Source organism: Pseudonaja textilis, chromosome 1 (assembly GCF_049901715.1).
Source record: "Pseudonaja textilis isolate UNSWEBS1 chromosome 1, rPseTex1.2, whole genome shotgun sequence".
Taxonomy (NCBI): domain Eukaryota; kingdom Metazoa; phylum Chordata; class Lepidosauria; order Squamata; family Elapidae; genus Pseudonaja; species Pseudonaja textilis.
In genome coordinates this window covers 221,588,270-221,604,223 of record NC_141990.1, presented here as the reverse complement: position 1 = coordinate 221,604,223, position 15,954 = coordinate 221,588,270, and the positions used below count along the sequence as shown (strand labels likewise).

The following is a 15,954-nucleotide window of genomic DNA, read 5'->3' as shown; positions in this document are numbered from 1 at the left end:
CTCTTCTTGCCACAGTTGATAAGGAAACCATTGTAATAGTCAAGTTAGTAACAGGCTTGTTAAGCGAATCTGGCTTCCCCATTGATTTTGCTAGTCAGAAAGTCATAAAAGGTGATCACATGACCCTGGCATACTGCAACCATCATAAATATGAGTCAGTTACCAAGCAACCCAATGTTAATCACATGATTACTTTTTTCACTGCCATTGTTTTGGTCACCAGTTTATAAAAAAGATGTTGAGACTCTAGAAAAAGTACAGAGAAGAGCAACCAGGATGATTAGGGGACTGGAGACTAAAACCTATGAAGAACGGTTACAGGAACTGGGCTTGGCTAGTCTAGTGAAGAGAAGGACCAGGGGAGACATGATAGCGGTCTTCCAATATTTGAGGGGCTGCCACAGAGAGGAAAGGGGTCAAGCTGTTTTCTAAAGTGCCTGTAGGCCAGACAAGGAATAATGGATGGAAACTGAACAAGGAGAGATTTAACTTGGAAATAAGGAGATACTTTCCGACAGTGAGAACAATCAACCAATGGAACAACTTGCCCTCTGAAGTTGTGGGAGCCGCCATCACTTGAGACATTTGTCAGAAATGGTGTAGGGCCTCCCGCTTGGGTGGGGGTGGGGGGTTGAACTAGATGGCCTACAAGGTCCTTTCCAACTCTGATCATCTGTAACTTTGAATGGACACTAAATTAACGGTTGTAAGTCAATGACTACCTGACTTTGAAATGAGCACCACAAATTTGAATTTGGCTTAGCTGCATGTGATGTAGGGAGAACTGCTTCTTTTAATTGATTTTTAATTTGTTTTGTTTTGGGCTTTTTTAAATGATCACACAGGTATATTTTACACATTTTACTAATGATGTTATTTATAAACCCTTGAAAAAATATATTCAAGAGCAGAATTATATTTAATATAATGCTCATCTTGATCTTTTAGATCTCACTAGCCCAGATTAGGTATAAAGCTAAATCGAATTTTAATGCTACATGAACAATCATAATTTAGCCTTGGGCTTGTAATACTGTTCCTCTCTCTTCCCCATCAGGGCCTGTAGAGAGATGAAATATCTATTTAAAGCTAAAGGACTAACTAAAACTGAAGTATCTATTTAAAGCTAAAGGACTAACCACTAAAGGACAACTTAAGATAGCTATAATTACCAAAGTATAAAGTTAAGCTTCCAATTTTTTTTGGATAGATGCCTGAGGAGGAGGGGAAGGGAGAATAATTTTAGCATTTATTTTTCATGAAGCCATTTTCCCCATTTTTGTTGCTGTTATTTAAGTGTGTATCCATCCCAAAGAACTTATTAATTCCCTTCAAATTCAAGGGTAACATAAAGCAAACAGAAAGAGAATGAGTCTTGTCAGTTTGACAAAATAGCATGCTTTGGAAACTATTTGCACAGTTTATTTTGTTGAACAGGAATGAATTTTTCTCAGGACATGTTTTCTTTTCTGCAGCAAAGGCCCACGAGATGGAGAGGAGCCAGTCCGAAACCCTGAGCCAAGTTCTTGCGCTCAGACTTTACCTCAGATTAAGCACGCAGTTGGAACTCTCAAAAAGACCACCATATCTAATGCCCTGAGCAACTCAAATGGGATAAAGTGAGGTGGGACTGAGCAACAGGCCAACCTCCCCTCCTTTGCAGTGTCAGGAGGGTGGGAGGTGCATGTGACCTACCTCAGAAAAAGGCTAGGAGAGCCAGTATTGGAAACGTGGAGAGGACCTCAGCTAAGGGTGCACCTGCAGAAATATTTTTTTGGGAAATGAAATTGGGACAAAGAGGAAATGCTTTACTTGATCAAAAGGAACAAAATATTCTGTTTATAGTTTTTTATGACAAAGTAAGTTTCTAAACATAGAAGCTTGAAAAAACTATTTAATTTCTTGTATTTTCTTGTCGTTGGCATGTTCCTCATTACTTGAGTCACAAGTGCCTCTCACTGTTAAATGTTACCATGTCAGGTTAGACTGGATACTACTTGCCTTGTTTCCAGTGCCTTGCTACTGTCGGGCAAGGTTCGGCATGCATATAAGGGGTCTCTAGCCCCCTGCAATTAAGATTAAAACAAATTCCTGTCTAGTCAGGCATTGCAGGAAACCATCTTCAACATGTCTTCTGGAACACTAGTAATGCAGGCAAATGGTAAGACTCCTTGGTGTGAGACCTCTTTAACTTGATGATCTTTGTACCTCAGTATATGTTCACAAGGGGCGCAGTAGCCAAGCAGTTAAGATGCTGGGCTTGGGTTAAGGAGCTCACTTTGTCACATGATACCTAAGCCTTGGAAGGTTGGCAGTTTGAGTCCTAAGTACCATGTGATGGCGTGAACTTCCATTCATTGCCCCAGCTCCTGTCCACTGAGCAGTTTGAAAACATACAAATGCAAGTAGACTGAGGTACATTTCGGTGGGAAGGTAACAGCTTTCAGTGTGCCTTCGATGTATAGTCATGCCAGCCACATGATCACACGAGTGTCTTCAGACTCTTTGGCTGTGAATCAGAAATGAGCACTACCTCCTACAGTTGGATATGACTGGAGGGGAAACCTTTGCCTTTTATCTTCTTTTTTTAAGATATTCACACTTCTTAATATTTTGATACAGTAATGAGATTTAGTGTCTGAAAGTAATGTTCAAATTTTTCTTAATCTGCAGAATAGCAAACCTTAGGCTAGTTTAATTTAAACACATGCACAACACATCCAAATGCTGCAACCCCCAAAAAAAAAAGAAAACACCAAGGAAGCCACCCACTTTGTGTCTACTCACTTTGTGTTTTTGCCCTCAATGTCTGCATCATGCTTATGGGTTCTTCAATAACGGGATCCCATTCTACGAAGTCTAGTTTGGACTTAGGGCTGGAAATCAACATGAAAATCCTCTTTTCCTTTTTTGGTTAATTGCACTACATAACATACACAACACACACTCCATTTTTTTTTCTTCCACAAAGGAGACTTCATATGACTTGAAAATGGGGGCTCGTTTTGAGATTCTACATTCTGGAAATCACTACTGTTTCCAATCAATAGCAACGTTTGCCTTTTTTCTTTTACTGCTGGAGAAATCTTTAATGATCAGAAGCTGTACTTTCGCTGCTGCCACTTTAATATTGGACAGTAGCGTTTTCGTACATTTTCATGATGCATACATAGGCCTCAGATGTATTGATATTTTGACGACATACAAATGCCTGGAATATGTTGAAACTTGCACTTCAGTTTATAAGACCTTTTTTTTCTGACCTGATGTTTGGGCCTGAAAGATTTATACATTGATCTATATGACACTCTAGTCACTGACACTTAATATTTTTCCTCTGTGCTGGAACATTAGTTTGTAAGCCGGTGCTAGATTCTGTTTGACATGTCTGAATCTTGTGGGTGGCATTTGGCACCTTTGGTGCCAAGCGATTCTTGTGTTAATCAAAACAGAGGAGCCTTTTTTTTTTCAACCTTCTTCCTTGCTAAAAATTTGACTAGTGTACAGTATATATGCAAATTCCACCATTATTTTCCCAGCAATAATAATATCCTCAATCCCATATTTTTCCTTATGCTGAATGTCTTATTAAAATATTGACAAAAGAGGAATGACTGTTTCCTACAGTGTAGCTTTCAGATTGTTGATTTCTCCATTGGTGGAGGTAGTAATCATGAATCACGCTAATAGATGTTTAAATGTACGAAGATTCCTGTGTCAATATCTCTGTGACATTACTCTTTCTGGTCCATGACTAATCTTGATTTAATTCCATCAGATTGACTAACTCTCTTTTAAACTGCTTTGTTTTAGAATTATCCCCTAGGTATTGTTATACCCTTCCAGGAAACGATAGTCCCAGCTAATAGTAGTAACATTTCCAAACCATACATTATTGAACCAACAGGTTTTAATTCTTACTACACAATCACTTGTGATCCCGGATGGCCTGACTAACCTTTAGGAGCAGAAAATTTAATCATACATATTGAATTAAATATTTTGGCAAGTATAGAGAATTTAGATAAAAGAAATGCTTCACAGTGAAGCATTTTTTAACCAAATCTGTCTGTAAAATAATGCTCTTACGCTGTTCCTGAAATCCCTTCAGATTTCTTTTTCATTATTAGAGAAAGATTGGTATTACTTCACCAGGAGGAGTTTATTGTGTAGCCCTTTGAATTTAAATTTCTTCTTCAGTTCCATCTCTAGTAGTCATCAGGTCCTCCTTAGGTCTGTTCTGCTTTCTTGTCAACTTGGAGACAGAAGTGGAGATGGCGAGCATTTAAGGTGTATTCCACAAATGTTGCCAGTCATCTCTGAGTTGCTGCTATCCCTTTCTGAAGAACTTTTAAATAAGGGTGAGTTGATGATTGTACCAACTCCACAAAAAGCCAAGAGAAGTCACAACTTTGGTGAGACTTGAAGATGTTTAAACCTGCCCTTCAACATGTATCAAAACAAGCTAGATTGCTGCTGAAACTAAATATGCTGCCTTTTTTAAAATTAAAATTTATTTTGTTGAATAACCACACTGATGAGGGGAATGTATTGATCACAGCTTCCACTCTTTACCAGGTGCATGAACAAGAAAAGCTCAAAAGTCTTCTATTAGGAATAGCCTAATAGGGTTATTCTGGGTTATTGCCCAGAATGAGTCCCCACCCCACCCCGTCTTCCCCTCCAAGTTGGTATCAAGCCTTCTTTCCTGAGAATTATATGATGTTGGTATATAACTGACCCTCTCAAATTCCACAGCAATGATCACTTGTGAATTAGTCTGACTTATTTGATTATATCAGATGACCTAAAAGAGCTAACTTGGTAGAAGTGTGAAAGGGGAGAAGCCTCTTTGGGTGACCTAAGGAATTCCCCAGATCGACAGCTCTACGAGCTATCTTAAGGTCTTCCAACCACTACCCACCCCTCCTAAGTAAGTAACAAACAAGTCTTCATCCCCCACATTCTGTTTGGCCTATACAATTATCTCATTTCTTGGTTTTAAGAGCTCAGATACTATCTTCAATTGCTATAATCTCTAAATAAGAAGTGTTTGGGCTGTTTACATTAGTAAAGATTACAACTCTTACATAAGTTAATATGGCTTTTTCCATCAACATTAGAGGGACACGAGATCCAGGAAACAAGCTGTGCATTTCTAGATAAATCTGTCCCTTCAGCCCAGTGGCAGAATGCATAGTTTGCATCCCCTACATCCTAAATTCAGCCCTGAAGTTCCAGTAGGCCTGGGGTGCTGATATTTTGTGAAGTTCCCAATCAACAGTGGACAAAATTGTTCAACTGCAGCTTTTAGAGGCTCTAGAAGTCATGGTCAGTGTTGAAAGATACTGGGAGTATTCAGCAATATGATCCAGAGATTTCCTTTTCTATCTTACTCAGCTTTTGTTCTTCAGACAATTCTGGGAGTGAGTGTTCCCAGAATTACAAGGTTGAAAAGTTGTTTGTTATGCAACATGGGAATAACGATAGGTGCAAAAATAATATGTAAGAAAATGTAGGGTAAATGGCTCAATGGTCTGATTTACTCAAAGGCCATATTATAATGCTTTATATTTCTCATCATCCAAAATCTGAATTGTTTATTATAGCATACAGAAACCTCCATAACTAGCTTTATTTTTCTGGGAGGGTGTCAGCATCTTAAAATCTGATATTCAAGGCATAAGACCATTAGGTTTCTTAAGTTTGCCCTCTTCTCCAAAAAAATGTTCTGCATTTTGCAATTCTTTTCCGTTGACTGTATATTACAAAAGAAGAAGAATCAAATTGCAGTTCTCAGAAGACAAATATGAACTAGCCAGACATTCTAGATTTTGCAGTCTTGTATTGCTGGCATTTCAGTTTGGTTAGCGTTGCTAGTTCTAATGAAAGCATCTATTTTGATTCAGTTAACTAGCATGTTTTGCTCTTTTAAACAGCGTGTGCAAGAGTGTAAAATAAAAATCTACTAGAAGTTGAACATTTATTGTGAAAGAAAATGGTGAGAAACAATGCAAGTACCTGATCCTTATGGTCAATCATTTCATGGCATAAACAGGGTTTTGGATGAAGGCAAAATGAAATGGATGCTCCTCTATTTGCCCCTCAGAGTCCCTATATTATATCTTTTACAAGTAGGTTGATGCAACCCTCTGAAAAAACTTTTCAAAATGCAATTAGCTATATTTTATTTTGCCTTCCTCCTGAGCCTGTTCCCATATATACGAGGAATTTTCCCTCTGAGCTGTACTGGTTTAGTTCCTAAACCAGCATTCCACTAGAATACAACTTGGGTTTGGGGAAGGGGTTTGGGAGGGGGGAGAAACATTGACCCTGCAGGATGTCTCCTTCAGTTCCTTCAAGGCTCAGTAAAATCAGCAGGTTTGGTGGCAAAGAGATGCAGAAAAAAACCCCATTCTATAAATTTACAGTCTTTGGGGGCAAGGAAATGTTTTGCATGAAATGGGGGATAAAGAGGTTACATTTTTCCAGGTAATTTTCCAATTAGGACACATGTATCCAATTTGTCCTGGGTCAGAAACGAGCAAATCTGCTTAACAGAAACAAATATTGGTGCCTTATCAGAAGCGTTCAGATTCACAGACATACAATATGCAATATTGGTACAGTATTCCATATATAGCATAGCCTTTCAGTTATCCTTACAGCCATATCAAGACTTGTGTTCGAACTGTGTAGATAAAGCCTTTGAAATCAAAGTTTACTCAGAAAGACACATTTTTGAATGAGTTCCAAGTTCACTAGAATTACATCTTTCATGAAATCCTTCCCGTTCTCTTGCATAGCATGAACAAAGTGCCTGCAACTTTAACGGGCATAGAATAGGATGTACTCAACCGCTGCAGTTTATCTAAATGTCTGATAAAATCATTGGATGATGCAATACATACTGATGAGTGCAAAACAAAAATAGAAGCAGGCTAGTGCGAAAGAAAGCTACTTCAGCAGCAGCAGCAGCAGCAGGGGGTATCTGGAGTATTTCCTGCTGAATGTCGGCCTAATACCTATAGAACCAGAGAACCTTTGGTTTTAGAAAAAGAGCCGGCCTTTGCGGTGCCGTCGGCTCGGGGCAGGATGGCTTCTAGCTGAAGACGATTCCTGGCACCACTGCCGCTGTCACTCCTCTCTTCCCCCTTCCCCGCCCGCCGCAGACGTGATACTAAAGCCGCTTGGGCCAACTGCCCTAAATAGAAGCTGCCGGCATGGAGCAAGCGACAGCGGCCCAGGCCTTGGAGCAGGTAAGGCGCTGGCGGGCGGTGGGGCGGAGAGTCCCACAAACAGCAAGTCGACGGTTCCGGGATCGGTCCCGTCCCGCCCAGAGAAAGGATTCACAGCGATGGCTCCCAATGACATCTGTCTGTCTGTGTCTCTTGTCTGCTGGCCCGGGGCACATCCTGCAGCCAACATCGCCACCTGCTTTCTGCTGCCCGGAGAGTAAGGTCAGGATAGGGTTAATAGCCGTAGGACTTGTCAGGCTACAAGCTTGAGCCCCCAAAGCTCGCGCCGAGGTTCAGTTACGAAACGGATTTGTGTACAACAGGGAGCAACTGCACAACGCGAACTTCCCCTCCGAATCCCACCCCTGCTTCCCAAATGTGCCTCGGCTTTGTGCTACTGAAGCACCTTGTAGCTTAATACTAATTCTGCCTGTCAATTTTCTCATTAGATGCACCCCCACCGTCCTCCAGTTTTCTGTATTTATTTCTGGAGATATATCCTCCCCGTTTCCCTTCTAACCCCTCCTGGTTTGGTTTGGTTTTAATTTCTGATGTATCTTCTCCTTAGCTTTCTTTATACTCCACCTCCCCCAGCCTCTTTTCCTGGTGCTGATGTAGAACTGACTCTACTTGTTAGGAATATAAGTCACCTAACAGGTATTTGGGTTAGCAATATATAAACCAGGATAGACATTTTAATATTGTCTCTTTAAGAGAATCCTAAAAGTGTAATTGGGTGTGGTTTCTCAAACTGTCATAAGATGGAACCAGAAACCTGGGTTGTCTTAGTCTTAGTCTCAGAAGAGAGTGTGTCTCAGTCTCCATTTCCTTCTGTTGGAGAGTTTTGCCTTTCCTTCTAATTGACTGATATTCTTGGATTTGCTGTAAGTCTGATACTGAACTTTTTTTTGATACTGGAAATTGTTATTGGATTAGCCCTGGACTGAAAACTGACTGATTTAACCTGTGAATGACTTTGGACTGTGTTTGAACTTTGCTTAAACCTTTATTGAAAGTAAAAATACCCTATATTTACTGTACAGTGTATCTCTGTGCTGTGTGTGATTATTCAAACACTACTCTCAAATACGTCTCCCTGTATGCGCTCATTCTCCTAATGGGGAATTACCTCAACACTACTGGAATGTAATATCTCAGCAGTAAAGCCTGGGATGGGACAGGCAGAGTGTTAGTGGGTTTTATTATTGTTGTGGACTGCCCAGAGTTGTGGCAGATGAAGATGGGACGCCATATATGTCCAATCAGTCAATCAATGCGCCTAGCAATGGGGCATTTCCACACTTGTTCCAACCTCACAGGATTGTTGTAAGGAAAAAGAGGGTACACCACCCAGAACTCCTATACAATGTAAATCAAATTAAAGAGAAGTTTTCTGTGAATTCTCTCCAAGAATGGCCTCAAGGTGTAAAATCTGTTAGGCACCATTACCCAATACCTTGGAACAGGGGTGGGATTCGAAAATTTTAACAACTGGTTCTGTGGGCATGGCTTAGGTGGTGGGCGTAGCTTGGTGGTCATGTGACTGGGTGGACATGGCTGGATGGTCATGTTATTGGCTGAGTGTGGCCAACTCAATATCACTCACATCGAGGCCCACATCTCCTCGCCTGGCTTCTCATGACTGTGGGGTTGCTGCAAGAGTCGTAAGTGTGAAAAATGGTCATAAGTCATTTTTTTCAGTGCCATTGTAGCTTTAAATGGTCACTCCACACAAGCAAAGTACCAGCAAAGGAGGGGAAAAAAACTCCAGAGTTGTTCCTGAGAAAGGAAGTCTAGTCCTGCCAAGAATATAATAAGGGTTAACAGAGAGGCAGTTTCTGTAAGCAACACCAGAATGTTTCCTTCCTGCTTTCCTTACAGGATTATGCCAGTAATTTCCTCTAACAACCGGTTCTCCAAACTGCTTAGAATGTTAACAGGTTCTAGTGAATAGGTGTGAACTGGTAGAATCCCACCCCTGCCTTGGAGGGAAGTCCAAGGAATAATGGCAAAATAGGTGTCAGTAAGATGGAGGGCAAATTTCATGCAAGTACTGTTTTTTGCTGAGTCAAGGATAGTGAGTAGAAGTTCTTGGTATGTTAAAGAATTTTATATTCTGGGTTCTTCTTAACTTATGAGTGTGATATTGCAGCCTAGTCTGATATAATAATGGAAGTTCTTGTACTGTTTAACAGTACTAGAAATAATAAAACATTTTAAAACAATTGTGTAGAAACATGCTCTATCTCAGAAATATATTTCTACATCTCAGATTATATGTATGTATGTATGTATGTATGTATGTATGTATGTATGTATGTATATATTTGTTTTCTTAAGTTTTCGTGGGTATTTATATGTATGGTGTTCAGCTTTGTTCAGGTATTTTCCCACGTCATTATAGTTGTGCTTTTAAAGTTGTAGCAACGTTTTGGCAGAATCTCATCTGCCATAATCAGGCTTCTGTATAGACTTCACAGAAGTCCTGTCATGCCATCCTGGAAGCAGGTGCCATTTTCGGAGTGGCCGCAATGAATTGTGGCCGCTCTGAAAAACTACTGTGTGGCCTCCATGGTATGTATAGAGAGACAGAGGGGGTGGATTGGCTGGCTCTCCTTGCCAAAGATGATCTATGGACAGGTAGTTCCAGTGGTGGGATTCAAAAAATTTTACTACTGGTTCTGTGGGTGTGGCTTGGCTTGGTGGATGTGGCTTGGTAGGCATGGCTTGGTGGGTATGGCAGGGGAAGGATACTGTGTAGTCTCCATTCCCTCCCCACTCCACTAACCTCCACTAACCTGCTTTCCAGCTCCGTTCTCCTGTGCAGGGCAACAAAAGAAGACCCAGCTGATCAGCTGGGACTCTGGAGGCAGAGAATAAATGGTGGTGGGGCCAGTCAGAGGTGGTATTTGCCAGTTCTCCGAACTCCTCAAAATTTCCGCTACTGGTTCTCCAGAACTGATCAGAACCTGCTGAACACCACCTCTGGGTAGTTCATTATGGCCAGCTACATCCAAAATGGTGCCCACTTCTGGAGGGAGCCTTAGGGCCAGATCTTTGGAGAAGGAACTTTGCTTAAGGCTTATGGGGCCCAAAGTTCCCAGTCTCTCATATATGTACTGCATACACATAAATGACATATAACTTTCTTTAACAGATAGGATTTGAATTAACATAACTTGGTCTGGGTGGCCTTATGTCCTCCTTGGTGGATTTATTATGAACTTGTGCAAGATTTAAGCTTCTGTCTTCACTGTGTTCAATATTTCCTAGGTGTGATGGAGGAAATAGAGCCATGGAAGTGGCAAGGAAATATCTGAAAGGCTTATTTGCAAAATTAAGAAGGGCTGTCACTTTTGTCTTGTTTTGTTTAAATCCTATTATTATTTAACTTGATTTGGTTTCATAGACCTGGATGAAAAAGATAGGATGTCCTCTCATCATGTAGACTTGCAGTGTATGGTTCAGGTCTGTAGCATTCAGATCCTAGAAGCTGCACTGAGCATAGATGTAACAAACCCCTGTTTAACTCTGCCCTTTTCTCTTTGGCCTTCAGGTGCCATCACTGAACAATGGCCTCGAGCATCCGGAAGAAACAGGTGAGTTGTGTCCTGGATTTGTCCATTGATGGGGTGACCATTGTCAACTCAGCTGATGCTAATTAAAGGCATTTGTGCCAGGGAAGATTAATTGGATACTAATTGCCTGCTTGGGGGGGGGGGGTCTTCTAAAACTGCTATTCACATTATTTAGAGTACCCACTATTTATGTGGCAACCCCATGTAGCAAGGTTGTTTTCTTTTTAGTTTAATACTGCTTAATACTACTCTCTCAATCTCCTCCATATCCAGATGCTAATTTCCCCCTATTTCAAATAATCTTGTAGTTTTCATATAGGGAATTTGGGTTTGTTGCTACTTAATTGCATTCCATTTCAAACAAATCAAGAGACATTTGACCTTAACTGGATTCAAAATTCAAGTTTAGGTTTAAGTTTCTTGGCCAAATTGCAATATTTTGCAGCTTCTGTTTTCCTTCTGTCAAAGAGGAATAATGGTGCCCTATCTCACTGGGTAGTTATGAGAGTATTCAGTGGGGATTATACAGCTACAGTTTACGATAGCAATTGGGACTGAAATTGCTGCTACTAAATGATGTCATGAAGTGCAACATCATCTGACCACATTGCTTAGCGACTACAATTCTAGCAATCCCAGTTGCCATCATAAAATGAGGACTATATAGGTTGTTAAGTGAGGACTTCATGTGACTGTGACTTTTAATTTTCTACTGCTACTGCATTGACTTTGCTTGTGAAAAGCTAGCAGGGAATATTGGAAATTGTGATCACATAACCTCAGCTTGTTACAACATTATAATCGTGATCTGGGCGCAGAACATGTGGATTACAATCATGTTCCGGTGAGGATGCTGTGATGGTAAAAACAATGAGGACCCATCATAAGTATTATTGTTCAGTGCCATCATAACTTTGAATAAATGCTGAACAGATAGTTGTTATCCAAGGGCTACTTAATAAAGTTGTTCAAGTGTCATAGACATGTATTCATAAGTATACAGCTCCCTCACTGCCAATTTTAAGAAGCAATTAGATAAAAGTTTTTTCCCTTTGGTAAAAAGCTTTTTTCTTACATATATTCCATTGTAATATTGTCCTATTGTAATAAGAGAATGCCTACAGAAAACCTGATGTTAGTACATCTATGGTTTTCTGCTATTTGAAAACATAATAATAATCGTGGCATTAGTCGGAGACAGCAGAACAGAACACAAGGAACTGGAGAAGATTACTGGTGCAGTGATTAGAGTGCAGTACTGCAGCTACTTCTGCTGACTGCCAGCTGACTGCAATTTGGCAGTTCAAATCTTACCAGGCTCAAGGTTGACTCGGCCTTCCATCCTTCCAAGGTGGGTAAAATGAGGACTCAAATTGTTGGGGGCAATATGCTGACTCTGTAAATCGTTTAGAGAGGGCTGTAAAAGCACTGTGGAATGGTATATTAAGTATAAGTGCTATTGCTATTACAAAATACAAATACTTGCCAGTAGAAATAGAATAACTGTGGCAAAATAAAGCAAAGCAATAGTAATAGACACCTTGGGTACAATCCCAAAACAATTGCAGCACCATTTGAACATCATTGGTATTGATAATTATTAGTCAACTGCAAAAGACAGACTTCCTCGGAACATCTTATATCTTGTAATAATATCTACAATGTTATCAAACATCCATATCTGCCTATCCCAGATCTTTGGGAAGGTCTCGGTAGGCAGATAAAATGCCAAATCCATTCTGAACATCTGACTGACCATGTGACAAGCCATAATAATAAATGAAGTGAGTACTTATTTTCTAATGGTCAGGTGGAATATATAAATGAGTGATGGTCAGTATAATCATAATTGCTGCAAGTATAGGTTTGTTCCTTTGCACAATTAATTTCAGCCCAGCATATGCCTGCTTGCAGCTTTATATGATCAACATCACAGCTGTAGACTTAATGACATGGACAGAAGTTTGGCTTGATTCAAAAGGACAACATGACTTTTATTCATTTATGAAAGATCTTTCAATGTTTTGATTTACAATGCTTGCCCACTAGGCCCTGCCTCATCTCTGGACATTGAGGAATCTGCTTTGAAAGCCAATGTTGTTGTCCAGGAAGCCAAGGATTTGACTGCCAGTGACAAAGAAGTGAATTTGATAATGACAAATGTAGTGGCAGATGGCAGAACTGAGAGGCAGGACCCAGAGCCAACGGTGTTTGATGCTGAGACTGCAACACACATTGGCAAAGTGACAGCTGCAGATGCCATTGCTGTTGAACTGGATTTCAAGTCAACCCATTCAGAGATCAAAGACTTGGACAGAGCTCACAGCAACAGTGGAGCAGGCAATGACATGATACCCCAAGGTAGGATTAAGGATTGGTGTACCACAGCAAGAACACGGATTTCAGAAGATACAGGTCAGTTTAACAAAGGCACAGTCCTGGGTCCCAGCACTCGAGTAACATCAGAGGACACAAAGCTTGAACAGGCCAAACAGGAAGATGACGATGATGATGTCATTTCACTCGACTGTGAAATTCTTGGGTTTGGTCCTGATATTGAATTCCTGGGCCCAGATGCTGAAATCTATATGCAGTTCATGCGGAGTCATCGCTGTTATGATGCTATTCCCACCAGTTCCAAACTGGTCGTGTTTGAGACCACTCTGCAGGTAAGGAGGATACAGGTGTTTTGTGAACCATGTAGTAATTTGAGGAGGGACTGGGGGAATATTGTTATCTGATTATATTGCTGTCTGAGTCTGCTGGGAGCTTGGTATCTTAGATGTTTATTTACTTACTTGAGTTTATATGCTACTTCGGTCTAAAGATTCTTTAAGTAGCTAACAATACTCTAATATAAATTAGGTTTAAAAATATGCCATAGCAAACAGTGTAAAGGCTCATCCTCTTTTCAACTTTGGGAATAGCTGCTGTATATTCATACTTCCATTCTATTTCCAAAGGACTTATGGAAGAGCTAGGTCTTCACACCTTCTGAAATATCAACAAGGCTAGAGTCATCTTTGTCTCTGGACATAGATTGTTCCTAGGAGGGCAGCCATACAGGAGAAGGGACATTTATGGATTTCTCTTGTTCACACCCTTGAAAGGGAAACATGTGCAGGATGCTCTGCCATCCAGCATTTTCCAGAAGGCTGAATTCTCTTCAAAAGTGTGTGCCCTCTTAGATAACGGGAGAGCTTTGTATGTTATAAGCAGGACCTTGAATTGCACCCTGAAGCTTCCCAACAACCAATGCAACTCTTGCAGTACTGGTGTCACATGGGTACATCAAGCTCAACCCATTACCAGACATGTAAGTCAGTGTTGGGATTCAAATTTTTTTACTACTGGTTCTGTGGGTGTGACTTGGTGGGCGTGGCTGGAGAAGGATACTGTAAAATCTCCAGTCAGAGGGAGTATTTGCCCATTCTCCAAACTGCTCAAAATTTCCACTACCGGTCCTCCAGAACTGGTCAGAACCTGCTGAATGCCACCTCTGAAGTAAGTGCATTTTGAACCATTCTATAGCTTCTGAATAGTTGCAAGGACATCCAGGATGGCATATTACAGTAGTGTTTAGGTGGCTAGGATGAGGAAATGGTGGGCTTGCTGCCATCTTGGTTACATCTTTTTTTTATGCGGCTGCAAAATTTGTTCCTCATTCACATTGGAAAAGGAAAGATTGCACATGAGAACATTATTATAAGGAGCCCAAATGTAGCCTCAATCTTTGGTACAATCTCAGGCTCACTGGAAATTATTCTGCAAAGAATCAACTTGAGCATATTGACAAGTATTTATCTTGCCTATCAACATGACCAGCATTTGATTTATTTAATGTGAGAAAAAAGCTATAAAACAATGGCATAGCTGGTTCACAAGAATATAGCTGTTCCTGGGTGTCCCAAAGGTGTTTTCTTCAAGAGGCAACTGGACATTCTGGTTTTTCTTTGAAGACATTTTGTTTCTCGTCCAAGAAGCTTCTTCAGCTCTGACTGGATGGTGAGGAATGGAAGGATTTATACTCTTTGCAGACAGCTGGTCAATTGTATTCTTTTAGAGAGTCGTTGAGGCCACCTGGAGGTTTGTCTGTAATGTCAGAGTCATCTGAGTAGTGCAAATGGATGTGGAGTCTTCTTGGAACTGTTGAAAGGACTGTGTTGTAGACTGGAGATAGATGATGTTGTATTTCTTCCCCTCTGTTGAGAGAGGGCTGTTCAATTTTGACATAGATGGTCTCTTTGACCCCTCTTTCAAACTAGGTATCCTCTCTGTTCAAAATGTGGAGATTGCTGTCTTCAAAAGGGTGGCCTTTGTTTTTACCTTGAAGCGAAATGTCTTCAAAGAAAAACCAGAAAGTCCAGTTGCCTCTTGAAAAAAGCACCTTTGGGACAGCCATGACCTGGATGACTGAGAATCTCCATCGACACTGTTCCTGGTTGTTTTGCATGAGAATTCCTTGAATTGACCGGAATGCTGCATTAGAGGTGACCACTCCGTCAGTAAAATATATCTTCTATGATATTGTCAAAGCAAAGAAATGCAGAATAAAGAACCAATCCTGAGTCGGTCTTTCCTTGTCCACTGTGCAAGGTTAATTCAGTTATTCCCTACGGAGACAGGGTGCGGGGTGGGCCGCAGAATGCAGCCCCAGTCAATCTGGTTTCTGTCTCTTGTCCCAGATTAAAAAGGCGTTCTTGGCCCTGGTGGCTAATGGGGTGCGAGCCGCTCCTCTTTGGGACAGCAAACAGCAGTGCTTTGTGGGTAAGTGATGCAACTGAATGAACAGCAGAGGCTGAACGCAGCAAAAGTTGGACATGGCAAAGATGGAGAGAGGATTTGGGATTGCCACTCTTTCAACAGTTTTTCCCTGAATGCCATCACTCTGCTAAACAAATAATTCCCTCAACAGTGTCCAACTATTTACAAAGTCTGCACTACTATTACTGTTAATCTTCTCATCCCTCCTTATCACCCATCCCCTCTCACTTGTGATTGTATGACTGACTTTGTCGCTTGTATCCTTACGATTTATATGGACTGTTTCCTAGTATGATTTGATTGCTTCCCTATGATTATTACTAAGTGTTGTACCTTATGATTCGTGACTCTTGATGAATGTATCTTTTCTTTTA

The 15,954-nt window shown here is 40.7% G+C and overlaps 2 protein-coding genes across 21 annotated transcripts in view; both read left to right on the top strand.

Moving 5' to 3' along the window:
- Positions 1-3,605, top strand: part of TTLL4 (tubulin tyrosine ligase like 4) — a 29,551-nt gene extending 25,946 nt beyond the window's left edge. For both annotated transcript variants that reach the window (XM_026707895.2, XM_026707896.2), the window contains exon 19: positions 1,476-3,605. In XM_026707895.2, the coding sequence (XP_026563680.2) occupies positions 1,476-1,623 (148 nt within the window). In that variant the 3' untranslated portion in view covers positions 1,624-3,605. The remainder of the gene's footprint in view (positions 1-1,475) is intronic.
- A 3,182-nt stretch (positions 3,606-6,787) lies between these two features.
- PRKAG3 (protein kinase AMP-activated non-catalytic subunit gamma 3) overlaps positions 6,788-15,954 on the top strand; it is a 33,555-nt gene continuing 24,388 nt past the window's right edge. For 14 of the 19 annotated variants that reach the window (XR_015740836.1, XR_015740838.1, XR_015740837.1 and 11 more), the window contains exons 1-4: positions 7,266-7,460; positions 10,795-10,837; positions 12,866-13,485; positions 15,502-15,583. Coding sequence is in view for 12 of the 19 variants with exons in the window: in XM_087920586.1 (XP_087776712.1) it covers positions 7,368-7,460; positions 10,795-10,837; positions 12,866-13,485; positions 15,502-15,583 (838 nt within the window). In the remaining 7 variants the exon portion in view is untranslated. The other 5 variants (XM_087920587.1, XM_026707953.2, XM_087920582.1 and 2 more) reach the window with 4 other exon arrangements.